At 45.1% G+C, this 27,803-nt stretch overlaps 1 protein-coding gene across 4 annotated transcripts; it reads right to left on the bottom strand.

Annotated features, from left to right (window-relative positions):
- Window positions 1-411: 411 nt before the first annotated feature.
- Window positions 412-27,803, bottom strand: prrc2c (proline-rich coiled-coil 2C). Of its 4 annotated transcripts, none has more exons than XM_008407350.3 (34): window positions 27,407-27,803; window positions 23,849-24,018; window positions 22,968-23,142; window positions 22,728-22,837; window positions 21,900-22,025; window positions 20,600-20,913; window positions 20,444-20,523; window positions 20,179-20,324; window positions 19,987-20,074; window positions 18,402-18,567; window positions 17,703-18,309; window positions 17,459-17,631; window positions 15,842-16,094; window positions 15,402-15,612; window positions 12,854-15,313; window positions 10,923-11,086; window positions 10,659-10,813; window positions 9,132-9,531; window positions 8,725-8,810; window positions 8,445-8,639; window positions 8,103-8,360; window positions 7,382-7,474; window positions 7,188-7,289; window positions 6,929-7,100; window positions 5,898-6,125; window positions 5,700-5,821; window positions 4,954-5,108; window positions 4,638-4,869; window positions 4,446-4,556; window positions 4,169-4,363; window positions 3,689-3,789; window positions 3,191-3,317; window positions 2,351-2,593; window positions 412-2,262 (listed from the first exon to the last, which is right to left on the bottom strand). In XM_008407350.3, exons 2-34 carry the CDS (start codon window positions 23,961-23,963, stop codon window positions 2,014-2,016), a joined length of 8,412 nt encoding a protein of 2,803 aa, XP_008405572.2. In that variant the 5' UTR covers window positions 23,964-24,018; window positions 27,407-27,803; the 3' UTR covers window positions 412-2,013. The 4 variants fall into 4 exon arrangements, with proteins under 4 accessions (XP_008405572.2, XP_017159941.2, XP_008405573.2 ...); XM_017304452.2 differs by having other exon boundaries at window positions 5,898-6,122; XM_008407351.3 differs by having other exon boundaries at window positions 20,179-20,315.

The following is a 27,803-nucleotide window of genomic DNA, read 5'->3' as shown; positions in this document are numbered from 1 at the left end:
AAAACTGGCGCTTATTGAGCCAATTTCCACCTCTTTAGGGGGGCAGAATCGTAAAAATAAACAGTACGATTACAATAAGCCTTCGCAGCGTTTAGCTGCTCGGGCCTAAAAATATTAACTATGTTAGGAAGGAAGGAAGGAAGGAAGGAAAGAAGTTTTCAACATATAGAAAATAAAATACAAATATCTTTCCTTCCTCTTATGTTTTAAGATACGTATCCAAATTTTTGAAAAAATAAAAAAAACAGGATTTATGTTATCCCATCCTTAGCCCGCATAAATATTAAGTTTTAGCTCCCAGTCTCTTCGCATCACTGCACATGGCACGCATGTCGATGTGACATAAAGGCACTCTACTGACACCTCGTGGTCAAGTGTGGCACATCCAACAAAGAGAACATAACGCAAAACTCAACAGTATATTATTTTTATTAGTTTCTGTAACCAAACCAAGAGAATGTAAATAAGACCGTACATATCTTAATACAGTGATGAAACCCCTGTACAACAAAAAAAGAAAAAAAAAAAGTCATTACCCTCCCTCCCTCTTCCATTCTCCAAATAAAGGAGTCTCCCCCCAGCTAGGGCAGATGTGAAGGGAGTCCCCTCGCCATCTCGGGGTGCATACTACTATACATTTCTGAAGGACCGTCTTGTGTCTGCAAGCCCCCCGGATGAGAGCGTTGCTGCGGGTAGGACAGCTGGCAGGACCGAGGCAGAGAACGGAAAACAGCGCTGATTGCTCTCATCAGTAGAGACAAAACGAAACAGCAAGTGTCCTTCTGCACAACCGCTTTAGTACTTGTGGCTTTGCATTTCATCTTTTTTCCTTGTTCTTCGTCCTGACCCTTCTCGTTATGAAGGTCAACATGCACGCTCAAAAAAAAAAAAAAAAAAAAAGGAAAAGAAAAGTTAACACTCTGCCTCATTTCCTCTAAACAGCCCTGTCCTGCTAAAACACTAGCTAAGGGCACTGAAATCAGTCATTAGCAGCAGCTCTGGATGCTTTTTTTGTCTCATTACAGTGAGGTGTGTGTATATGAGTATTTTGTGTGACCACACTGGGATGGGTGTGAAAGCGGTGCAAAGTTGTGTGTGTGGAGGACTGCTCCGACAACGGAGCAGCTGTAAATAAACGATCCTAGTTACTGACTCCGTCCTGCACGCAAACTGCTGCAGCGGGAACGAGCGACCCTGCAGGGTTCTGATGTCACCTCTGCGCCGTTTTAACCTTTGGCTAAAAGAAAACACGCGTGAGTCCGGCGCCATGCTTTTCCCCTCCCCGTTGAACGCGCACACACACACACACGCACACACACACACACACACACACACTTCTCAGGTAAGGAGATGAGAGCAGAAGGCAGGAGCAGAAGGCTCACAAATCAAGAAATCGATCATTACAGTCAATCAAATGCTGCAGATTTTCACATTTCCATTCTGATAAAACAAAAGGACATTATTTCTGATTTCATGTCTTCCTGCAGCAACATGTTCCAACCGTTCAGCACAAAATTTTCTGGATTAGTTATAACAGGTCAAACAAGAAGGTGTGCTTCAATAAATGATATCTTAAGAAAACAAATTTGATTTATTTATTCTTGTAAACAAAAACATGTTTCTCCAATAATACGTCTCAAGCTATTAGGTGGGTTGGGGGGAGGGGAGAACTAAAATTCGCTATAAAAATGGCTAACTCAGCAGCAATTCTCAGATTTCTCTCCAACTCTCAGACGGTGGATTTCTATGGAACAACTTGAGCAGCAATTTTATCAGCATCTAAGTGTGATGAAAGTCGCCCCGCCTGCAGCAAGGCGAGGCAGGGAGAGAGAGAGAAAGAGGAGGAAGAAGATTACACTTGTATATGACAGCGCTTCCTGTTCGTGACACCAACTGGTTTGTCCTCCCCCACACCGTCCTCCAGGGCTGATATGAGGCTGTGATTGTGGAAATGGTGAGGGGGGGGAGGGGCGAATAGAGTCTCTCTTCCATCCAAGATGTTCAATCGTCTCTTTATTTGCCCTCTTCTGGTTTGATGGCCTGCGGTTTAATGGGGCCAGTTCGGATGGGCTTGGCCGTGGAGACGGGGGGTTTGTCTGCGTCTGGTCGTTCGCCGCCGGCCTGGTGGTTTGAGGCCGCCGGGTCGAGCGGAGCTTTTCCTCCCTGGTCGAGCCGAGGCTTGCTGACCGGAGGCGCCTTCAGTTGCTGCTGATCTGAGAAGAACTTATGAGTGGACTGAAGAACCTCAGCTCGCTGCTTTGCCTTTAGAGGAAACGAGGAAATGCATCAACTAATTGGGACAGAGCGACGCTTCATTAAAAAAAAAATAAAATCACCAGCAGTGCCTCACCTTGAGGTCCTGCTCGGCCTTCAGAGCCGCCTGTGTGCCTCTGGGTGGAAGGGAAGAACCGGGAGGCCCTCGGGGAGGGTGCTGACTGTGCTGCGGGTGCTGAGGTCGCGGGTGAGGCATGAGGCCCCCGCTCAGGTTGGGTGAAATGGGGGGACCCATGGGAGAGCGCTGAATGCCTCCACCGAAGGAGTTCGCGTGAGGAGGGCGAACCAGAGGAGACACGATGCTGGGCTGAGACAGAATCTAAAAAAGAAAAAAAAAAAAAAAACTGATATTAATGATTCAGGTGGTGAAGAGCACTGCCAGTCAGCTGGCTGAAAGAAAGCAATCAGATATTTCCTTTGTTTGCAAGAAATACAAGTTTGGCTTTTTTTTTTTTTTTTGCAAAAACTCAAGGAATTATGGGACTAAATCTAAATGATCAAATTATGTTATGAATGTAAAGGTTGCAGGTTATCAGGCTCTGCTGGACCAGATGGTAAAACTAAATACCGTGCTCATGTTAGCTTGTTTTACTTGCTACGCTACAAAGAGCAGATAATATTCTGCACAATCAATTTAATTTAGAATCATAATTATGCAGGTGTTTATTTTTGATTTCTATTTTGACAATACCAGACTGCAATCCACCTCTGAAGATAAAAAGTCAATTTAATGGTTATTAACTGTTTGTACTACACACCAAATGTATCATGAGATGCTAAAGCCCTCAGAAATATGGTGGGGAAATATACCAGTCAATCATAACCCTTGAGTATCATTTCCATTTCTTTTTTTTTTTAACTAGCCCACAAATAAAAAACACATAAATATGCTGATCCATATTATTTAATACATTACCTGTGGGTTGAACTGGCCAGGGAAATGCTGAGTCATTCTCATGCCTGCAGAGCTGGGTGAGAACTGCTTCTGGTAGAGCATGCTGTTCATCTTACTGGACTGGCTACTGGGAGAAGTGGAGCTGGCCCTGCAGCGAGCAGACAGGAAACCATTACAGTGACACAAAGAGCAAAACAAAGGCAGAGGAAAGGCTTTCACTGGTCTAGTGTGAGGGCTCTGTTGCTCAGGAACTGAGTTTATTTTTATTCTCTTTACATGTAAAAGACATTACAATTCAAATAAAAAACCTGCTTCCTCCAATCTTTAAAACAAACCATCTAAAATGATGAAGAAAAAACTGCATCACGTGAGGCCTCTAGCTACTTCAGGTCAGTGTTTTTGGCAGATCAGGCCATCACTTAAACACAATTCATAATGGACATTTATTTTGAAAGGGAACTCATGAAAAGAGTCCAAGGGAGGTGCTATCCTCCAGATCCACAGGAAAATGATGATTACCTGTAAGGACTGGAGGTGGGTGTGGTGCTCCGGCCACTGACCGGAGGAGTTCCTGGCTTCACGTCCATCCCGCTGCCGAAGAGTTTGAGATCCATGTCCAGCTGCACAAAGAAAAAAAAAAACAAAAAAAAAAAACAGAAACTCATTAACCTGATGCCCAAACTTGGGCACTTGCAGGTTTCACTGATAAATTTAAACTTGGGAGATTAAACAAACAAAACAAAAAAAAAGCTAGCAGGGCTGTCTTAGCAGCTAGTTAGCAGTAGCTGCTATTGTATTGAGTCACAGAACACACTGAAGAGATCTACCACAGTGAAGTCCTGCAAGAAAACAAAACAACATGGAATAAAGAGATTACATAGTTCTTCTACCCCTGCATTTAAGACCAGTGATTAATGTATTTAAGTACAATTTATTGTTTTAAAGACTGTTTAATGGTGTGCAGACACTGCAGGGTGAGACCCATACAAAGCACAGCACCTTGCTGGTCGGCGGCTGCATCATGTTATGGTTGGGACCCATGATGCCTCGGTAGGGCTGAGAAACGGGGGGCTGCCGGTTGATGTTGGGAGGCTGGGCTTGGGGAGGAGTAGGGGGCAGAGCCAGCAGGGGCTGACCTCCCCCCGACCCAAAGTTAGGCAGAGACAACTGTGAGCCTGGCAGAGGGACGGTCACCTGCAGAACAGAGAGAAATTAACGACCTGAAAAGAAACGTAGCAGCTTATCTGACAAACAGTTCAGTTTATAGCTGCATTACCTGCTGCATTGCAGAGCTGGGAGACTGCGTGTTGCTGTAGTAGCTACTCTGACCGTGCTGCTGCACCTGCCCCGAGTACATGTTCGAATGTTGATTCATGCTCTGTCGAGCCTGAGCAGAAAGCAACGCTTTAGGTGGAGGAACGTGACGACGTGCAGCAGCAGCTTTGCGACACAGTAAGGCGAGGTTTACCTGCAGCAGGTGGGTGTCGATGAGCTGGGAGCCTCCCATCCCTGAGGCCTGATTGAGCTGCGGCTCAAACAGAATGGGAATGTGCTGGGTGGAGGAGTGCTGCTGGTAGGCCAGACTGGACTGAGGCTTGCCCAGTTCGGGAGCTTGCACTCCGGGGTAGCTGTGCAGGGACGGGCCGGAGACCATCATAGACGGCTGAGACAGGCTGCCCTGCATGAACGCCTGCTGTGACCTGGGAGAGGACGGAGCGGAGGGATCAGAGGACAGAGACGATCAAGTCTGGAGGAGCCTGAACTCGAGAGGAGTGGGTTTTTACCTGTAGGGCTGAAGCGAAGAGCTGAACAGGTCCTGTGGCTGGGAAACCGGTGGACCGGTGCCGAGTCCGAGCTGAGCCTGGTGGGTGTGTTGGTGCTGAGGCTGGCCTTGCAGGGGAGCGTAGATGGGAATGGGAATCTGCTGCACTGCTGTTGGCTACGGAAGCAACATGTTTACATTCAGTTATTTTAGTTAAAGATAATCGATTGTTCTGGATGGGGAAAAAAAGGGCACATTCTGCAGATGTTTTGTTTAACCACTCGAGCCTTTTTATACAATATTAGAAACATAATAAAAAGATGCAAATAATTCAGTTCCTTTTTTAAAGAAAATTAATATTTTAGTGTCTGAAATGCAATACTACAGTATAAGCTTAATTATCTTTAGCAAAGGATGCATCTGCAGTAAAAAAAACTAATTCCAACATGTGAAAACCTCGACCATTTCTGCTTGATTTACCAATATAATCTAATCTGCTCAACCACTTGAGAAAAAAATTGGTTATTTTTTGATGAACCAATTAATAAATGGATTGCACAAGGTGCTTAATATGAGATAACTTGAGAACATATTTACAGACAAGGTTAGATTTTTATTTTTATCTTAAATGGAAAATGTATACATTTGTTGGGCAGTTTTGTCTGTATGCTCCAGTTAATGATTATTAAATTAGTTGATTATTTTAACAACTGATTCAGCACACTTAATCATTTCGGCATTGTAACTGTGAAGTGATAAAAGTCCCACCTGCGAGAGGCCAGGCTGAAAGCCCTGCTGCTGAGCCAGCGAAGGCCCCGCCAGACGGGGGTGCGGGTTACTGAAGAGGTGGCTAGTGTCCATGTAGAAGGCTGGAATCTGAGCTGCAGAACCTGAACAGGCAATCACCTGGTCACTAGAAGCACCCAATATGCAGCAAACTGCATTCAAGAAGCTGTAGTTTCTCACCTGCTGCAGCCTGGGAGACGTACACCTGCGGCGTCTGCTGCTGCTGGGGCAGGAGCGGGGGCACGCAGCCGAGCTGGGAGAAACTGCTGCTACTGCTGCTGCTGGTGGAGGAGGACAGGCTCCCGCCCTGCAGCTGCTGCGGCTTCACCTTGCAGATGTTAGGGGGGTCGGAGGCTGAGGTGGTCTTCGTGCTGAGAGATGAGGTGGTGTAGGTACCAGAGCCCGCTGTTTGGAAAAGAGGCAGCATACATAATTTTATTTATTTATTTATTTTTTTACAGGTAGGGAAAAGCTTTTTTTTTTTGTGGACATCTTCAGAATGAAAGCTCAGCCTATTTTACAAAGCAGCTCAAGTTCAGTCGTTCAGATGGAGAACGTCTGCAACCTGCAGCTCTGGAGCCACAAGCGGCTCTTTGGATCTTCCACAACAGCTTTTAGTAACTGGATAAAAACTAAAAGGAACCAGTTAAAGTATTTAAATACATATGCAATAATGCAGCTATTTAACAGCTTATTTTTTTTCCTGCAATATGTGCATTGAATTATCACAAGGAATGACACCAAAAGTACCAGTTATATGTTTAAGGATGGGCTTTCCTTGTCATTAGGTTGGAATCTATGATTAAAAACAAAGATATCCTCCTATTTTTTATTTATTTTAAATCCTAAAAATAGAAATAAAACCGTTTCTTTTTTTAAACATGACAAGAAATTTACTAAAGCAGATATTTGTCTAAAAATTCACATATGGCGTTTGAAGCTCTGAGTTTTATTTTGCAAACCGCAGAACAAAATTGATGTTTAGGCTTTAAAGGTTACAGATCTTCTGGCTCAGACTCATTTTCACATAATAGATTTAGGGATCTAGGGCTTTGACTAGACTGTTCTCCTAACAAGTGTACAGGCCTTCTTTAGTTCTAGCTGTACGTTTAGGGTTTTCCAGCTAATTTCCCTGTGTTTAGCTCTGACGAGGTTCTCCATCTGAATCCACTAACCAGGCACTGCACGCCCTAAAGTGAGGGACTCGTTACCTGACAGTGAGGTGCTGGGGGTAACAGAAGCCACGGGGATCTGGGGCATGGAGGCCGAGGAGAAAGACGAGTACGAGGAAGCGCAGGAAGTGATGGGCGAGGAAGAGGAGGTGACTGGGGAGCTTTTCTCCAAACTTGGGGAGTTTTCCCAAGCTTTCCGAGCCGACTCCATCTGAGGAGGGGCAGCAAAATGAGTCCTCTGTGACATTTCATTAGAGAGCCGATCGTTTCCTGGTCGAGGCCAAAACGATTGCCTTACCTTTAGTGTTAGGTCAACAGTAGCAGGAGAAACTGTGCTGAGGCTGGAGCTCTGCTGTAGGGTCTCTCTGCGTGGAAGGGGCAGTGAGTGGGGGAGAGCAACCTGGGAAACAAATTGCAGTCAATACACTACCTGAAATATTTATACTTTTTTTTTTTGAGAAAATGTGTGAAGGAAAAAGGATTTGTACCCACATTAGCCACTAAGCTCTCCTCCATTTTGTTGCCTCCTGTGGGAACGCTGTCAGCCAGAGAAGAAGAGGGGGCGGTGTAGTCGGTGACAGACTCCTGGGAGAACAAAAAGTGAAACAAGATTCAATAACTTAAGGAAGTTTTCACACCTGATAATCTGGTGGACTTGGTTTAACCGTGGACCAAAGCTGCAACATTGTTACATTTTCAACCGGTGTGGTTCGCTTTCATACTGCACTGGGTCAAACGATGTAAACTAATTGAAAGACCTGTTCACCCCCCTCGCCTGTGTTGCACCAACAGCTACTGAAGGAAATCACAAAAACCTCTGAAGACGACATGAGAACAACTTTCTTCTTTGCCAAATGTAAACAAACATGAAGTAGCATCAGTTTTTAGCTTTTGTAGGATTTCTCCTTGGTAAACGACCACAAGTCATTTCTCCCACTAGCGCCAGGCTTGTGCGTTTGTTTTGGTTGCATTTAACCAGAATGCCATGTGCTATAGTTCGCTTCCTACTTTTGAAGTAGTCTCCAGTCTGCTTGCATCCACATATGCATTCAAACTGAGACCGAGAGAGTTTGCTTTCACATTCACATCTCCTCAATCAGACCAAACTTTCCGGACAAAAGAACTAGAGTTTGATTAAAGCAGACTAAACGGGGCTGGTGTGAATGCACCCTAAATGTATTTATTATTTTAGGTGAACAGAGGCTCTACTTACCTTAGAGTTGCTAGTGTACTCTGCTGAGGGGACTGTGATCATCCCCTCAATGTCCCCTCCCAGTTCTGGCACTGTGGTGTCACTGGTGGGAGGACTGGAGTCCGTGGCTCTACTGACCCCTCCTCCAGTCACTCCTCCCTCCATCCCTTCGGCCTCGGCTCCACGTGCGTCTTTGGCCTTACGGTTCTTCAGAGAGCGCTCTTTACCGATTGGACCCGGCTTGTACTCCTTGGGTTCTACTGGCTCCATCTCGGGCAGCTTAACCAAGACAGGTCAGATGTTAAGGGAGGGGCCAGATGACCGATATGAATCCACATTATTCACCTGGAAATTGAGGGTTACCTTTTGGGTTTTGATTGGACCGGTTCGAGTTTGTTTCTGTCTTTGTTCTTTGGGAGCAGGCAGTTTGCTTTCGGAGACCGTCTCCAACAGCGCCGGTCCTCCGTCGCTGTCGGTGCTTCCTGCAGACGACGGGGCGCCAAACTGAATACTGTCTATGCCCAACTCCACGCTGCCGTCAGCACCAGGCTTCCCACCCTGCAGGGAGACAGAGAGACACGTTAATGAGGAATATCAGGTGGAAGAACCAGTCAGAACAAACCAACTTATTTATTCAACCTACCTCAGACGACACGGTGCCTGTGAAGGAGGTTAGAGGTTTGTTCCAAGCGCTCACAGAGGGCGGCTGTGGGGGGCTAATGGGGCCCACTGGAATAAACAAAGCAACATTTCACACATGCTAAGTTGATAAATCCTATCAGCAGAAAAGTAAAACCTTCACAGTTAAGAGATGCAAACAATTAATCGAGTTATGATTGTCATTTAATAGTTAATATTTACACCTGACAAGTTTAAGTTTCACAGAGCTCATTGAGCCGAGATGCAAAATGGAGAAGCGTCAACTTCTCATGTGCTACGAACGCGAGGATGTGGTGAAATAAAAGCAAAACGCAAAAAAATTGAGTTGATCAATAAGACAAATCAACTTCAGATAAACTCACTAATCGATAACTTTCATCCAACACTTACATTTCTTGACATCAGTAAGGACAGTGGAGCCTGCCACCTTGTTCTCCCACAGTTCTGTACCGAGAGCACTGTGCGGCTGTGCAGGCGCAGGGGGGAGGCTCTTTGAGGCGAACTCCACGGTCGCCATGGAAATGGAGGGCAGAGGAGCTGGGGGTCCATCCATAGTTTGAGAAGCAGCCGGTTGTGAGGGAGCGTGGTGGGGATGCTGTGCAGCAGAAGCAGCCAATGGCTGCTGCTGGGCAGAGGCCGCTGAGGCTGCAGGAGGCTGAGGCTGCGCCGCTTGTTGCTGTGACGGCTGCTGAGGATGCTGCTGCTGGGACGACTGCTTTTTGGCAAATCTTGGTGGCAGCTTTCCTCCGCTTCCTCTGCTCTTCTCGCCTGAGCCTTTCTTACCCCAGTTCTGAAGGAGAAGCAGCAACTTTACTTTCAGGCTTGATGACAATATCAAGGTTTCTACAAATTTCTGCATCTACTTTCCCAGAATGACATTTCTAAAAAGTTTTTACTACTTTTTTTTTTTTTTACAGCATTCTGAAATACATACCTAGCTGGGTTTTATACAGCTACACAATACTCAGACACCTGGATTAACAGTGTTTTAGAGCAGTGATCCCCAACCCTGGTCCTCAGGGACCGCTGTCCTGCATGTTCTGAGAGTCCGAACTCCAGCACAGCTGATTCATATGATTGCATCACCTCCTTTGCATTCTTTCAATTGCTGCAGAAGCCAGTTAATCACCTGTCCATTTAACCCAGGTGTGCAGCAGCAGGGATACACCTAAAACCTGCAGGGCAGTGGAGGACCAGGGTTGGAGACCACTGTTTTAAAGGATCTAAGCCCGAGTTCAGCTGTGATGCATTTAATATCCAAAACACTCACATTTATCAAATCTTGACTGCATTACCCTACACAACAGGTGTCAAACTCCAGTCCTGAAGGGCCGCTGTCCTGCAGTTTTTAGATGTGCCACAGATACAAAACACTGGAATGAAATGGCTTAATTACCTCCTTGTGTAGATCAGTTCTCCAGAGTTCTGCTAATGACCAAATTATTCTATTCAGGTGTGGTGCAGCAGAGGCACAGTTAAAAGTTGCAGGACAGTGGCCCTCCAGGACTTTGACACCCCTACTCTACACTAAATATTGATTCTTTCAGGCAGTTTGTAATCTTTGATTCTTAGTGAGCAAAAAATGTTTGTACTTTTTGGCTATTTCAATAGGACCAATTTTACAAACTACAGTTCATGTTTAAAGCCCAAATTTAAACTTTTAATCGGTGACAGGCCCATGTTTGTCTTTTGCATGGATTACTTCTTTCAGTGGGATTCGTCAGGAAATCCCCTAACCCCCCACTCCCCCCCCCAAAAAAAACCCACACAAATAAACTAAGAAAAGATGACAAAAAGTAAAAAGAAATCCTTTAAGAAAAGTAGAAATTCTGGAAACTTCAATTAAAGTAATGAAATCTAATTTAAATACAGACATTTTAGAAGGTGACATTTCTTAATATTTCAGGAAATCCTTACTTGAGATGTCTGCTCCTCCTTTTTGCGTTTCTCTTCATCCTGCAGCCGTTTCTGCTGCTTGCGGGAAACGACCTCGGTGAAACCATCGTCGTTGGCACTGGACTGTGGATCCTCTGTGGTGGTCACCTCAGGATGGTCATCAATAATCACAACACCTGCAATAAACAGAAATATGCCTTTTAGCCCTTCTGTGTCCATCCATCCAAAGCATGCTTATTTTACTGGTAAACGGAACGAGCCGGTTGAAAAACGGTGTTTACTGACTTGCATAATTGTTGAGGTCGAACTGGGAAAGAGCATTCTCCTTTGGCTTCTTGGCAGTCTGTTTGGCCTCATCCTTGCGTCGGGCAGGCTGCTCTTTGGCAGCCCGCTGAGAGGTCCCTCCAGATGTTGGGGCTGATCCGTCAGAGTTCTGCTGGGCTGGAGGGCTGTTCAGATTAAAAAAGATTCAGAATAAGATAAACCTGTAAATGTTTTGGACAGTAGTAATTTACTTTGGTAGAATGATGATGCACCAAGTATTAGGACTGCTCTCATCTAATTTCTAAAATAAAATAAGCAAAAAAAGTAAATAAGATGTCACTAAATATGATTCAGAGTATTAACAGGTTTAATGTAAAAAGTTCCAAATCTTGGATTATTATTAGATAATTAGATATTATATAAACTCTGGAGATGCAAATATTGCTCTATAATTAGGCCTGTCATGATAAATTTTGCTGGACGATTGTCTAAAAAATTATTGCGATAATCGATTAATATTTTTTCAAGACCGTTTGACACTGATTTAATGGAAATTACGTAATAATGCATGCTATTTCCTGCCATAGATATACACTTTATTTTCAAAAGAATACGTAACACTATAACTGATAAACTAAATAAACAAAACAACCAAAAACAAAAATAAAATGGATTTTCAGTCTCTATGAACAAAAAACGTACTTGAATAAAAACTAAACAAGATAAAGTCAAAATGGAAATAAATACTGCATTCAACCAAAAGAGTGCAGATTATGAAGTCTGTATACTATATTCCTCTTCAGTAATCACTAGATTTAAATAGAAAAGACGGGCACATCCGACTACCTAATGCAGTAGTTCATAATGCACAATTTTTTGCCCCTATTTTCCCTTTACGAAAATCTTAGAAAGTTGGCCAATCTAAGATTGTCGCTGGTGATTTCGTAACCGATCATCGCTCCGATCTAAATCGGGGGTTTTCTCCGACTGGGAGCTCAACGCTGAATGTGACAAGTAGCTAACCAGAAAGCGTGGATTTTCCTCCGTGCTTTCTGAGGGGAAATTACGAGAGGAATCCCAAACAGCTGACACAGTGCAACCTGAAATCCAGCGGACATCTGAGATGATATGTGGAAACAACATTAATATTTATTCAACATTTTGTGCAAAAAATATAAAAAATGACAAGGAGTTGGAGCCAAATTGCTACTGCAGTTGATAAACGCGATAGGTTTGCAGCTGTTCTTTGTTAACGTGACATAGACAGGTTATAATGATTTTCATTCAGTCAGGACTTTGCTGACTCTAGCCACATGCATCACAGGTAGATTCTAGTAAAGCATTGATTAATGCCCGATTTTAAAAATTAGTTAACGACTTGTAGCCATTATTTAGTGCCCAAGTGGCTGGACACCACACGGCACAACAAACTCGATCGAACCGTTATACCTAGGATTTCTGTCGGCTAAGGTGTCTCAGGTTTTGAAAATGGGCCGACAGTCGGCTGACAACTCGTGTAGTTGGACATTACACTAAGGAAACGAGGAAGGGAGGGTCAGTGGAGAGTGGAGGGGTCAGTTGAGCCTTTTTTCATTCAGTGTCATCAATAAAGAAAAAAAGGCAGGAAGAGACAATAAAGTCGATAATTAAAATGAGGTTGATAGGTTTAATTTATCGTGCGATTAATTGATTTATCGTTTATCGCGACAGGCCTCTCTTTTTTTTTTCTTTTTATAAGAAAATACTCCAATCAAATTCTCCCTCCCACAGATGTTTGGGTTTGGTCTGCGGTAGTCAGCGCTGATCTCAATCATGTAGCCCAATTTCACAAAGGTTTATTGTTTGCATATATCAGTCTGTGGCACACCGTTTCATCGAGTCAATTTCTTTGTGCAAATGCTAATGGAAGAACACAGACGACAGCAAACAGAGGCCCCTTGTTTGAGACTCACCCTTTGCGGCCAGCCTTGCCACCGCCTCTCCTCTCCCCCTTGCCTCCTGCGTAACTCCGGCCGGGTTTGGCGCCGCTGTTGCCTCTGCGATTCTGCCTCTCCGTAGGCCTCTGACTTGAGAAGCTCCTCTTGGCTGCCTGGGACCCCTCTCGCTTCGGAGTCACACCTCCGTCCGGCGGACTCTTATTGGGCGTCAGTGTGCCCTGAGAGGGAGCGGGTGCTGGGGCCGTGGCGGTGGTTGCCTCGTTGGCAGCCTCCAGCGCTCCTTTCCTCTCTTCCCGTTCTCTCCTTTCATTGAAGTCGCTGCTCTCGGAAGCGGTCTCCCACTCCTCATTGGCTTGATCCGAGGAGTTCTGGTTGGACAGGTCAGGGGACTTGCTGCCCACTGCGGTGATGGTGGGGCTGCTGGCCTCAGGCCGGGAGGCTTCGACAGGAGACGTTTGGTCATGTGCAGATGTGGTGGCTGCCACCTCTGCAGGCACAGTAAGAGGAGTCCCTGGAGCTCTGGACATTGTTGGAGAGAGGGATGCTTGAGCGGGAGCAGAACTTGGGGTGGCTGAAGAGGGCACAGACGCCAATGTCGCAGAAAGACTTGTAGCAGGATCTCCGGTGCCCAACACGCCAGCCTCCCGCTCTTTCAAGCGTCTGAAGCGAGGAGGTTTGTCCTGCCTTGGGGGTCGGGCCGGTCGAGATCGACGAGGCCGCTCTCTGCTGCCCTGAGGAGCCACCTCTCCAAATTTCTTTCCTTCCAACTTCGGGGGTCGACGGTCAGTAGGGGGATTGTTGTATCTTGTTGCAGACTCTGCATCCTCCGGCCTGAACGTCTCCATCGGTTTGGAAGGCCACTGAGAGGAAGAGTCTCTGGGTCCTGGCCTTCTAAGGGGGGCTGAGCGAGGACCGCCACGCTCTCTTGCGCCGCCTCGTCTGCTATATAACCCTCCTCTTCCTCGCCGGGAAGGCTCCCCCTTGGGAAGAAACCCTGGTTTGGGCCGGCCGTCGTCATCCCCTCTCATTCCACCTTTTTCACCGATGTGAGGCGGATCGAAGCTCAACTTGTGGGGTCCTGAACGCCCGTCGCCGGGGAGATCTCTTCTTACCGGACGGCTAGGTTTAGTGCTTGGCTCCCGGTCGGAAGGTCCGGTGTCGCTGGCTGATTCTCTCCCGCCTTCGCTTTCAGAGTCCGTGTCTGAACCGCGCCGCCGCCTACGTTTCGGAATGACTTCAAAGTCCGAGCTCTCGCTACGTGTTTCGCTTTCCTCCCTGTTGCGAAAGGCAGCGGCGCCTCCAGCGGAGGGTAAATCAGAGCGCAAGCGCGGCTCTCGGTAGGGGTACTCCGGCCGGCTACGACCGCGACTCCCTCTGCTGCGCCCGCTGTAAGTTCCTCTGTAGCTCCGTCCTCTGGAGTAGTACTCCCCTCGCCCGCGTCCTTTGAAACTGGAGTCAATGGGCCATTCCCTCTCCTTGTCGGCCTCCTTGTCCCGATCCCGATCCCGATCCCTGTCCCGTTCCCTCTCCCTCTCCTCTCTTCTGTAGGCACGCGCAGGAAGATGCGACTCTTTCCGACTGGGTAGTTTTGGTTCTGGATGCTTGTCGTTACTGGGCAGTTTGTCCGCTTTCTCCTCCTGGGAGGATGAGGTAGGAACCCCCGAGGAAGGCTGAGAGTCTCTGGCCCTATGGTGGGACGCCGGGGCTTCGTCTGCCTCTGCGGGTTCCCTCTTTCCATCGCTCTGAGCTCGAGAGCTTTCGGACACCACTGCAGCTGCTGACGGAGCTTTGGCCGACTGATCCTTTTTGGACCGCTCGCTTTTATCCCCTCTGTCTCCTCTCTCGTGACGCTTCTCCCGCTCCTCTCGTTGCTCCCGCTCTTCTTTCATGTCCCTCAGGACGGGCTTTTTAATGGGGCCCGACCTGCGAACAGGTCTCTCTCCTCCCGGTCCGTCTCTGCGACCAGACCCGGATCTCCCGCCCCAACGCAACTCAGCTTTCTGCTTGCTGGGAGCTGGCAGAGGGAGCTTCTCCGGTTTGTGTAATCCATCTGCTGGAGGAGTCGCCCTGTTGCTAGTAAGGGCAGCCTGGGAGTAGAGCTCGCTTTGGGGCTTATCAGCGGCCCGCTCCCCTGCGTCCTGGAGCTCTAGTGATTTTGTTGCTAGCGGTAACCCGTCAAACCTGGGCTCATCCAGCTTAATGGAGTGGCTGGAACCCTGAGAGACACTTCTCTGGAGCATGGCATGACCAAGGGCCTCCACCTCCTCCCCACTAGGCAGGCCTCGCTCATCGGCGTCAAAGGCCAAGCTTACGGGCGCCCTATCTAGAGGCCCCGGCACATCCTCTGGGCCCTGAGTAAACGCAGACAGGGAATCCGAGTCCCGAAAGAAATTATTTTTCATTGAGTCCACCGCACCGTGATCCTGAGCGTAAATAGCTGGCAGACCCTTGTCCAGATCCAAACCAGAGTCCATCCTGAAGAGAAGAAGAGAGTCTGTTTCACCAAGCTTGACCACACTGTCACAATAAACTAACAGCTCTAATGTAAAATGTTTTGCCATACCGTTGCTCCTTGTTATCCTCACGTGCTTTTGGAGGAGTTACAGATGGCAACGGTTCTGACGGAGGGTATGGGTCCGATCCCCATACCATCCGTGAGTCAGAGGGGAAGCCGTGGTCTCGAACTGGTCGGGACAGGTGGTCAAATGAATCGGAGCTGGAACTGGAGTTGTCACCTGGTTCTCTGCGGACAATCTGCTTCTGAGGCATTCGCCCTGAAAACGTTGAGAGCAGAGCAAATCTGCTCAGCTGATCTGACAAACATCATTACTCTAAGACAAGGCAGACTGCCTTTTCCTTCGCTCAACGTCTAGCAATTTGTGCACACACCTTTAAAACAGGATTATCAAAATTATGTGAATTTGCTGAATATCTCATTATTGTGGCATTTTGCTATGTAAAAATCATTTTTCAACCACTTTCCCCAAACTTATTTACGCTCACCAGGGTGAATATTTGCAGGGATGTCCATAGGGGGGCGTCCCGACATCATACGGGGGTCCATGTACGGCTGCATCATGAGCCAGCGGGGGTCGAACCCCATGGAGGGCAAGTGCTGGTGGTGGGGGCCCATAGGTTGATACATGGAGCGGTGCTGCTGCTGCTGGGAAGCTGCAACGGTGCTGCCACCTGACGGAGACACAGTACCTCCACTTTGCTGCTGCTGCTGCTGCCATTGTTGCTGCTTCATCTGCTCCTGGGGAGACAACGATTTAACAACACACTGATCCATTTTCATCAGTGACAGACACGTATAAATTTTTGTAAAGAAGATTAGGCTTTCCTTGTAATGATTAGATCACCATAAACAACACAATGTAGGAATCCACTGAATAATGCTGAGTTATGTTAACATATGAATGTGATCCAACAAATCTGACAATTCCTCAATAATTTTAGAAATGTGTAAATAAGAGGGAAAGCTTTGGATGTTTTTTTTTTTTTCCACTTCTGATACCAATGCCGATATCTGAAATTTAGCATCAGCCGGTAAAAAATTGATAAAGAAAAACAGCAAAACTGACTTAAAACGTTGGCTTTTAAATGCACACATATAAATATTGAATTACAAATTTATTTGATATCTCTGGTCCAGAACAGTTCACTTAAATACATCAACAGCTTCACAAGCCTGGTCAAACATGTAAAAATAATCTGCAAGAGATTGTTAGCTGCACCCTTACAATGCAAACATTTTGCTGATTGTTTTTTTTTTCTTTTAAAAAGGTACTGCTACTACTATGGGCGCTCCATTACAGCTTTTTCACTTCCAATACAATACCAACATTGCAGTCTGAATATCGGTCACTGAAGATATTAACCCAATTTAATATTGGCATGAATCATAAATACTTTTATTACTTATTTTGTAGTGTGGATGTTAGAAAACGCTCGCCCAAGTGAGATTACTCAAACAGAAAACGATAGGTATGAGAACAATCGATCCATTAATTATTAACCAATGAGTCTGTGTGAGGGTTGCAAATGCTGCTGGATAGAAATGCTGGGGCGGGGTGCGTCAAGAGATTTTAGGTGCATGGGGAATAATCCGATACAGAAACAAAGCTTTTCAGTGTCAGTGAGGTGATAAATTGAAGGAAATCTTTTATGCAATGCTAAAGTAGTTAAAATGAGATGAAGTTGATTTCAAAATGTCAGCCTTTACCATTTTAAAATAAGATCATGTTTTCTTCAGCAGCTGTTCTCACACCCACAGTTCTTAATATAATCATTGATAACTCACTGCAGGAAAACTAATATATATATATATATATATATATATATATATATATGATAATCTTATATTCTAGTATTTAATGACAAAGAGGAATCAGTTACAATTGGCATCTGTGGATGGAAGCTTAAACAAAAACTAATAAATCCACCATCACTTTGTTTCACTCAACCCTCTTGAATTATTAAAGAAGTGAATCATGAAAGTTCCTGTGACCATAAATTTAAAACAGCTTCTCTTCTCCACATCTTGAGCCATCAGCAAATAAAAATGTCATAACTGCATCTTCTTGAAGAAATCAGTGCGGCCGATTGAGACAGTTTTACCTGTTGTCTGAGGAAACGCGGAGGCAGAGACTTTTGAAACTGTTTGGAGTAGCCTGAGATGACAGAGGGACGCATAGCAGCGGCCGCCTCTCCTTCCAACTGTGGAGGAGCGACGGAGACTTCGTCCCCTGCAGGAGGCTCCATGTGAGACAGGGACAGGTGGGGCTCATCCACTGCAAACACATCACAGCCTAAGACCAGGAAAGAATCAGGATATTAAAACATCTGACAGGACTTGGCCTACCTCTGTTGTCCTCCATGTTGAAATAGTCCCGAATGGGCGCTGCGGCCCGATCGGTCTGGTTCTCCGGCACCAAGGGTCCGACCTCAGCCAGAGAGGTCTCTCCGTCGCCTGGAGGGTCCGGGGCTACAGCTACAGGTCTCTGGATGGGGGGACTGGCCTGACGGGCCAGCTCAGGCTCTTCCTCAGCATTTGTTTCCACTCGTTCCATTCGCTCCATCTCAGCTTGAACAACTGGGAGCTCTGGCTGTGGGACTGGGACCGCTGGTACAGGGCTGGACGCAGGGACAGATGCCGACAGGACTTCCTCCCCAGCAGCTCCCGCTTCTTCATTAGTGGTCTGATCGCCAACGGCCGGTTTGCCCTCGTTGGCCTGTCTGTGTTTTTCATTTAGACGCTTTAGTTTCTCAGCGCAAGCAGCGAGCCTCTGTTCCTCCATGCGCCGCTCCTCTTCTTCTCTCCTCCGTCTTGCTCGCTCTACCGCCTCAGAGACTTCGGACTGCTTCTTTCGCTTCTGTCGCCAAGCGTCAGAATCCTCGTCAGCTGCTGGTGCGACGGCCTGCGGCTTGTTCCCCCGTGGAGCGCCACTGCCGACGGATCGAGCGCCGCTCTACGGACAAAAACAAACGAACACAGTGTGAGAAACCATTGAGGAGGAGTGAGCACCTCATGGTGGGTTCATGCAATCCAAACCTGCTTTACCTGGTAGTCCTGTGAAGCAGCTGATTTAATGTACTGCCCCACACTGCCAGGTGAGGGCGCTCTAGGATCACCGCAGTCGGCCCAGGAGGTCTTGGAGCCCCCACGGTCTTCAGGTCCCTCCTTCCAGCCTTCTTGATTGTCCGATGTTCGAGCTCTCATCCACTCCCTTAGAATGTCATTAAAGAAGCAGTCAACTAGACAGTCTTCTCACCAATCTCTGCTCTGAAGCTTCAAATGCAACCACACAATTAACTTTATATTGTGGCTGAAAAGTCTCTGGTAATTATGGAAAATCCTGAGACCCCATTTAGGTTTTTATAGTTTGCAGCAATTTAGTGAAATATGCAGATTTCTAGGGTGATGAACAAAGATCTGAGCTGGTAATTGGTCATCATCTCTTTTCTGTGTGCCAAATCACAGCAGGGTCATTGCTATGGGTAACAAAGCCATGTCAGTGTGGAAGTTCAAAACATGTTTTAAAAGAGTGATATTGTGCATGCTCCAGGCACTTTGTGTCATTTTATAGCACAATCAAGTAATTAAGTGTGCTTCAATTGTTATAAAAATGCTGTAGACATCAAACCTAAAATAAATCTATCTCCTTGAAATTGGGCCTCCGTCTCTTTAAGAGGCTACTTACTGCTCTTTCCAACACTCTGCCTTCCGCAGTTACAGACACTCGGGAGAGTTGGACTCAGTAGTAATTCCTACAATGCGCTCAGCAGACACCCAGTTCCATCAGATGTTTGCCAATTGCTGCTGGCTAGTCTGGAGGAGCTGAGTGTGGGAGTCCGAGCAGAGGTGTGCTCTGTGAGGTGGAAGCTCGGCTTGGAGACCGCAGCTCCAGGGAGGAGCTTTGTGGAAACAGGTGCAGCTTAGTGAGAGCAAACGCTTTGCAGACCTGAATGGTTGTCACGGGAGATTCAAGGATTCCTCAAACATGCATGAGGGAATCAAAGCAACACTCCCTGTGTGTTTTTGATGAGGGAATAACATTATGACAAAGCTAAAAAAAAAAAAACACAATAACCCTCTTTAAATTATATTTTTGGTAAGAAAGGGGTTGTTCTGAAATAACATCTGAACATTTAGGTACATTTTGTTGCATTATTCATGAAGATCTCTAAAACAAGACTTTCACAGACATTCTCTCATGTCAGATGCTGCTCCTCATACTACTCAAGTTTAAAACTGGTCGAATCAAAATCTGGCCATGCTCTCTAAAAAAATAATAATCAAAGAATCGCACATTTACAAACAGATTTGAAAGCCCTCCAGAAAGCTTAGAAAATGGTTAAGATAACTCAAAAATAATTAATTACCAAACAGTGAGTTGTCTCCAGTATTTAGACAGCAAAAAAAAAAAAGCTTTTACTGTAGTTTCAGAGAGGGACTTGTAATTCACTGCATTGTTCTTCTCACAATACAATTTAGCAAAGATTCTCAAGCACATTTCCAGGTTGGAGAAAGATTCAAGTTTCTAGAAGCTTTCCGTTCTTTAAAGCACCTGCTGCTGAAGTTACAGGTAGAAGCAAGCTCAAGAAGTTTAAAACTATAAAACTGAAAAGATGGCTCAAATCCTCACCAGTTTTCTCCTTTTTCTTTAGCAGCTTGGTTTTCCTCGTCGTCGCTGAAGTTCAGTTTCTCGGTGTAGTCGACCTCCATCTGAGCTCCTGAACGGCACACGGGACGCAATCCGTTAAAACTTGAAATGATCTTTAATCTGCCTAAATGTGGTTAATGAGTTGTAAAAACGAGCCAAGCCAGAGCTACTGACCTGCCCAGCCTTCATCAGCGTCGGTGTCCAAATTGTCGAGTTCCTTCAGTTCTGTTGCACTGATGATTGAGGGTCTGTCGGGGTCTTGGAGCCAGGACTGGGGGGGCGCCTGCTGGGGGCGGCCTGAACGAGGACCCCTGAGGATCCAACGGAGGATAAAGCAGAAACAAGCTTATATATTTTGGTTCAAGCAGGAGATTAATTGTGCCATATTAGTGCAACTATTAAAAGTAATTTAAATGATAATGAATAGAAAAAAACTCACTTTCCCCCATCTTGTGGCACAGGGTATCTGAAGTTACCCTGTCCCGGGGCAAACGACATTTGCGGGTAGGCATGGAACATCTACAACAACAAACATTGTCATACAGGGTAAAAACAAACAAAAAGTTACCGATTTTGTTGCCAAATTGAGACTTACATAAGGTGGCATCATGCTCCTGAAAGCCGGGTCAAAGTGGGTTGGCACCCCTGCAGGAGGCTGCTGCCCCCCGTTGAGTTTAGGCTGAGAAGCAGCGGTGGCGACGGCGGCAGGGGGGGGGAACCTCTCTCGGGTTTCCCTTTTCTCCCTTTGAGCATCACCTGCTGCGTTTCGGCCGGGTTCTTCAGCCTCCGCGGGGGGCGTGGAGGTACCGAGGCTCGTGCTGCCCTCCTCCTGAGGCTTGGCGTCCATCTCAGGGGGGCTGGACGCACTGTTCAGATTCCTGCCTCCGCCCTCACGCCAACTGCCAACGTCTGAAATCACAAGGAGGAGGGAGGTGATGGACATTTCCCGTTTGTGAGACAGGGCCACATTAAGCAGACTTTGGAATCATTCAAACGTATATAAATGTGTGGTTTAATTGAAAGCCGTCAAATTCAATTTCATTCCGGGTCACATCAAGATCACGAATGTCCTCAAAGGGCCGGATGTGGCAGAATGCATTGATAAAACTGCGCATCACCGAACTATTAAAATATTAATGAATGGCGTCTCTACATTACATTAGTACTTCTTAAAGTTAAATAATGAACATCTTTGCACATTGATGGAATCTGGCGGTATACAGATAAAAAGTACTTTGCTTTGATAGATAATACATGATCTCTTAAATTTTATCCTGACAGTTGCTATGGAAGTGTCTGAAAGAAAGGAAGGATGGCCAGATTGATGGATCAAAAACAAATAAAAATGTAAACATTGATAAAAGGTCATGAACGGATAACAGACAATGAACTATTTCATGGAAAAATTAACAGACGGGCAAGTAAAGAATGAACGAAACGGACCATATATCTAAGACAATGGAACCGGGAATAAGCCCTGAAAACTCAAAAGCATCCACTTTGGTGTTTCAATCATTTCCCACAAACAACTTCAGCACAAAAGCTGACAACTAGAAACAAGCCTTAGAATTTCGGAGAGATTGTTGAACGTCACATAAGGAATAAAGTCAAACAAAAACGCCAAAGTCATAATAAGACAGCATTACAAATCTCATAAATTGCAGTACAAGCCAAAGTTTGTTTATGCGGAATGGAGGAATGAAAGACTTTTCTTCTGTAAGGTGATTCAAACAAAACTTTAGTGTTTCCATCTGGGCTACAAATACAACATAAACTGAACTTTGAAGACATTCCCTCTAAGGGGGGGTTACTCTCCCCCAACCTTCCCTAAGCTTCCTCTTTAAACCATTTGGTCCAACACAGCCTCGTGTTTATGTGTGTGAGTGTGGCCCTACTTTGTGGTCTGAGGCTTGGGCCTGGTCCATAGGGCTCTTCATCTTGACCATCGCCTTTCTCCGCTTCACCAGCTGCCTGCAGGCTGGGAAACTCTTGGTGAAACTGGGTGCTTACGCGAGGAGATCCTTCAACAACGACAAAAAAAAAAAGCATATCGTTAGAAAATTTTACAGATTATGGAGGTGAATGAAAGCTGTAACCAAAGAAAACAGGACAAATCAGTCATTTTAATTCAGAATTAGCAAAATGTACGTAAACATTTTGAACTTTTTCACACAGCAATCACAGAATTAAGTATGTCTTATTAATATGTCAAACAAAAGGCACACGTTAAAATTTTTAGAGAGAAAACTCTTAATGTCTAAATCTGGAGAGATCTACGACTCAGACGAGAGAACCGCTAGAAGACAATCAGCCATAAACTTTAAAGAAATAAGGCTTAATGAATGAATGGTGACTGAAAAGAAATCCAGTTTAATATTTCCCACAAGTCATGTAGTGGAAACCCAGGAAACTGAGAAGTTTGTCCAGTCACCTGATCTAAAAATGCAACTTTTGGGTTAAATTATTGGGAAACTGAGTAGTGCATATTACCATGCCTCCACGGGGAAACATGGCAGTGGCAGCGTGTGAAGCTCTTATGCAAAAACTTTGCTAACATTAAACCAAAGGTCACATTTGAGATCATTTACCAAATTCGGTCTTAATAAATCTCATCAATGGGGAGAGTTTGTATTGTGTTTAACAGTAACAGATGAAGCTGAAACATAGAAAGTTTTATTTTAAGTAGAGATAAGACTTTGGGAGCAGATGGGAACAATATTTACCATCAAGCTGTGGCTGCTTGTTGTTTGCCCAGGAGCGGCTTCCCCCGGTAGAGAGCTCTTGAGGCTGGAGTGGTGCTGGTTTGTTTTGGGGTGGGGGCGTTTCCTGCTGCCTGTTGAAGATAATGGCATTTTTAAGTTTTTAATTAAATCGCCGACTTTTATTTATTTTTTTCCCCCATTATCAGCTATGTTCCTTTTTTTAGCCGTTTTTTTTTTTAACCAAAGCAAACAGAAGCGTACCTCTCGTCTCCTGCCTCGGCTCTGGACGCCCAGCCGCTGCCGTCTTTGGGGACGATGTTGACGTTGGGGTCGTTTCCCTTGTTCTCCGCCTTCAGGCTGGGCAGGTTAGCTGGGGGGGGCATGCGCCGGCTGACAGCAACTTTGCCCAAACTCTGGAGGCCATGTCTGGCAGCCACTGGAGGGAACATTTCAGACATAAGAAAAGCATCAATATCAGAAGCTTTCACACGGTTTTCAGAAAACGAAAGGTCAACACAGGACTTTCAAAATGAAAAATCACTGATCAGCCAATTGAAGCTCTTTGACCTTAAGTTATACAAAACAGGACATTAAAAAAATAAAAAAAATCCATTACGAAAAAAAACTAGTTTCACAATTTCCTCTTTAGGGTTCGACAACATAAATATCATATATGCTGCGTCCAAAAAGCTGATTGTAATTTCCTGTATAACACTAGTTATACTAGTTATAAGTAGGTAAGTCACGATAGCAAATTTTGCTGGATGCTAAATTGTCCTAGAAATTATTGTGATAAACAATAATATTGTGGTTTTGAGACAATATATTCAACTCGTATAAAGATAATGGCATAATAATGCAAGTTCACCATCTCAGATTTTGTACAGAAATCTTCACACTGGAACAGGAAGACATTTTAAATAAAACACAACAACCCTAATAAAGAAAAAGGCAAAAAAGATTACACACAATCAAATAATTTAAAAAAATTATCATGAAGTCTTTAAACAAAATTGCCCTTCAAAAAAAATGTCAGAATGGAAATCATTGGGCTCATTTTCATTTAGGCGATTAATTGCAACAGGCTTAGTTAAAACCAGCATTGTTTAGTTAAAACAAAGCAAATGACGGCCGACTCTTACCAGCAGTTTTCTGGGTCTCCAGAGATTTGCCTTTGTAGGTGTTGAAAAGGCTAAGGGTTGCATACTTTGTTTTGCCATCCTTTGCCTTGGTGCTCTGCCCTGACTTCTCTGACATTTCGCTGGAAACTCATTGAGTCTGGTCCTTTGGCCTCGCCCCCAGAACCAGCCTCCTGCATGAAGAAGAAGAAGAAAAAAAAACATCTCAAATGGAGCAGAAGATTTTTTTTTTTTACAATATTGAGCTTTGTTGCTGATTTTAAACAGACATTACAAGAGAAGGTGAATTTGACTCAGTTGCAGTTTTATGTTAACAGCAGGAAGGAAACAAAAACACGGTCTTTGAAGGGAATGTTGCAAGGCCCAGAGTCCAGAATGCGGATTTAAAAATGTGGATCGTCTAAGACAAGAGACAAAGCACATTTTGGGACTGCAGTCTTTCCCAAGCAACACAGAGGTCATTTATTATTAACAGTGGATTGGTGAAACAGACCTTGTGACCGTTGTAGCGAGTTGAAGTGTGTGTTATGCTGAAAAGACCCAACAGCTTCGATCAGTCAGGGCTAAATGTTTGAACTCGCTCCTTAACAGGCAGAAGGAACATTTCCCTAAAAAGAACGGTTCACAAAGTTACCGTATTCATAAAAGGCCTATTTAGCTTCGACCAGGCAGCCGACTGCCTGGTCGAGTCTGGGTATCAAATGGTCCAGCAAAATTATAACTGAACTAACCGTATATGGTTTTAGCAGTAGTACGAACAATTGCTGCGTTTCCGTTTTAAAGTAAAATTTCATGTTTTTTTTTAGTGGGAATGATGTGATTTAAAACTAAGATAATTTTACTCTAGCTACAGCCGAGGCGACTTCCTGCTTCGACTCGTCCTCGTCTTTTCTTACGAGGAACTACGGAAGAAAAAGGTCAGAAAAAAAAACAAAAAACCCGTTTACATCTTTTATATCATGTTATGGAACACCTTTTTGAGCAACAGACGATTGATATTATTGCAGATAACGTCTTATCAAACAGAAAAGAAGCAGAGCTTGTGTCCGAGCACCACTACGTTCACACCTCTCTCTTTAATAACGGGAACAGAAATGTCTGCAGAGGAGTTTCTTTTTAAGGAATTTGGCTGGAACAGGAATCGGCGAGCGAGAGGAAAGCAAGAGAAAAAGCAAACAGATGTTACCAGTCAGTAAAATGTCAAAAGCATAAAACTGAATTTGCAGTACATGCAACTGATCTTCTTGTGATCTTTCCAGCAAAACTATTGCTGCTAATATTTCAATCAGTGGAAGTGTGTGATGCAAAATGGGGGGGGGGGGCTAAAATAAAGTTGGAAAAGTGCAAAAAAACAAACAAAAAACTTTTCTTTTTTTTACTATAAACAATGAGTCAAAATTCTCAATCCCAATTAACCCAAATGCTCTAAAAGCAAGACGGAAAAGTAAACGGTTTGATGTGGAAATTTACAACGAGACAAATCACTCATCTCAGGGACAAAATAAAAGGGCAAACGCAGACGTACAAGCTACTGCTAATGACAGAGAGGCACGAAGGTGACAGGATCAAACATTCAGAAAGCAACACCTTCGAAAGGCGTGAATCAGAGTAAATCCCATGAGGAATTCACTAATTTCCTCCCTAATGAAAGGTCAGCACAGGAAGACCGGGACAAAGACGGACCATTAAAGTCCGCAGATCCGTCTCCAAGTGCATTAGGACGGCCTGTCTTGGCTTTTCAGCTGCAACCGTGGTTGCCAGATGTCATCGAGCAACATCTTAATCATGGCCATTTTCTACCGTGCGGACGGACAAACTCCATCCAACAACTCGGCAAACGCAGGAGCGACTGTGCGGCTCGAGATTAAGATTAAAGACCTGTACAAATCAGGCATCCGTTGAGTATCGTGCTCTTTAAAACAATTACTCCTTCGCTGATGCAGAACAACCAAACATCCTGACGATAATGGTTTCCTATACTGCTAATTGAAATCTTGTGTAAAGAAAATGCTCCGGTGACCAGATACAGCAAGGATCAAATCTCCTTTTCAATTAAATACAAGAAGAAGGCATACGCATCTTTGCAATCATCATGATTTTCCAGACCGTACAGTCGTCAAGAGGGATTTGCAATGGAGATGATGTCAAATTACTGTGGTTCAAATCAGGTTGTCCAGTCAAAGAAACTATAGTTTCGTCAGCCTTAAAGAGAAGTGGATATCTTGAAGTTTACAAGTGCAAATACAAGTATTAATTAACGCCTCTTACGTGTAGAAAGTAGAACGTAAAGTCAGACTTCACCCATGTCTGATTCTTGTCAGAAGTCAAAGTATGACTCCTGAACATTCATTTATCAAAAATAAAAAATAAAAAAAATCAACCCTCTTGTCCAACAAGACATCCTTGTTTCCCACATATTTTTCAGAAGACTCCTCACCTTTCTGGTTCGCAAACACTTTTACTTTTATGAAGCTACTGCAACAAACTTTAAATCTGGCACCTGCAAACATCCGCTGTGAACAGGACGAAAGAATTAAAGATGATGACAAATGAAAGAATACCATAAAAGATAAATGGATGTCTGGACAAACCAAAGGTTGGAGCAGAAAGGAAATATGAATGGACAGACTGAATAGATGGAGGACAGACGATTTGAGAGAAGGATGGAGAAGTGAATAGTGGACAGGTTTAAAGATGGACGGATGGACAGACGCGTGGATTGATGGGTGGATCGCTGGACAGATGGAGGAATGGATGGGTCAGATCGATGGCTGGATGTCAGTACAGATGAGCTGAAAGTCTGATGAGTATTCAGATGGATGGATGCAACTTTAGGAAAATGTGAGGCTTAATAATCCTCAACCCATTTTGATTTTCCCCATGCTGATCCAGACCTGGGAAACTACTTCCATACTTTTCCATGAGCCCCGTCATATGTCGGACCAGTCGATGGATAAGCAAAGCTTCAATCGATACCTGAACAGCTTCCTGCTCATTAATTAGTGTTTGTGAATGAGCAAAACCCATAAAATCATTTACTAGTTTCACCAAAAAAAAGCCATTTTGACTTAATTCATAAGTTACTCACAATTCAATCTAAACCAATAATAACCACAGGTTTCGCTGCTTGAACAAAGTACATTTAGCAGCTTTCTTTAGGTTTTCAGACCCACTGCCGCTGATGGGTCAACATCCTTTTCTATGAGTCAAACAACGGGCAGGGTGGGTGGCTCATACCGGCAGGGGGGTACAGGCCTTCTTCCCCCAGAAATACATCAGAAAAGAAGCAAATGCCACCTCTTAAGTCAACAAAAGCTGTACTTAAAAGGTGCTGTAGTGTCCTCGGCAGCTCGACCCGACATGTGGAGTTCTGAACGTGGTGCTGCAACAGAGCAGGCCACAAGCTCGCATCGTTCAGCGTAGTTTCGTTTCCTCACTGGTCGCCATCACCTCCACTCACAGCCCGTCCGTATGCTAACCAGCTAGCGCTGTGCGGTGTGTGTGTGTGTGAGCGAGAGAGAGCAGGGAAGCCACACACTCCAGCGTTAAACGCAGACCCACCTGCCACCGCCGTTGTGTCCCTTGTCCTCTGCAATGTTTCGCGTCCACCACTAAAAATCCGGTTTCGGCCTGGTCGGAGGTGAACGACTGTCTGTCTGGCCGGCGGATTACAAAAGCTGGCTAGCTCTGTTTAGCTCTGGTCGCTAGCTGCCAACAAGCCGCTGTCCACATGCAAAAGGGGGGGGTTGGTTGCTTTGTGCGTGCTCCGACGCTTCTAGCCCCCCGTCTGTCCTCGTGTGCTCGGCCTTTGAAGCGGGAGCCGGCGCGCTGTATTCCCGGTTGTCCCGTGGCTCCGTTATCTCGTGCCAGACCGTTTTTCTGGTTGAGTGAGGCCCCGCTCGCGCCGCGGCCTGTCCCCAAAAAAATCAAAGATGGCAGACGTTTGTTGCCAGATTTA

Source organism: Poecilia reticulata, chromosome 4, assembly GCF_904066995.2.
Source record: "Poecilia reticulata chromosome 4, P_reticulata-male-v2, whole genome shotgun sequence".
NCBI classification, from domain to species: Eukaryota; Metazoa; Chordata; class Actinopteri; order Cyprinodontiformes; family Poeciliidae; genus Poecilia; species Poecilia reticulata.
This window is presented reverse-complemented; position numbering and strand designations above follow the sequence as displayed.

What these genes read in the sequence shown, in the direction of transcription:
- prrc2c (XM_008407350.3), bottom strand. Translation starts at nt 23,963, where the DNA reads ATGTCAGAGAAGTCAGGGCAGAGCACCAAGGCAAAGGATGGCAAAACA. An exon ending in GGCAAGGCTGGCCGCAAAGG is followed by an intron (nt 11,087 to 12,853) that starts GTGAGTCTCAAA and finishes TAATCTGAACAG; the next exon opens with CCCTCCAGCCCAGCAGAACT. An exon ending in TCTTCGCTTCAGCCCTACAG is followed by an intron (nt 4,870 to 4,953) that starts GTAAAAACCCAC and finishes GTCCTCTCCCAG; the next exon opens with GTCACAGCAGGCGTTCATGC.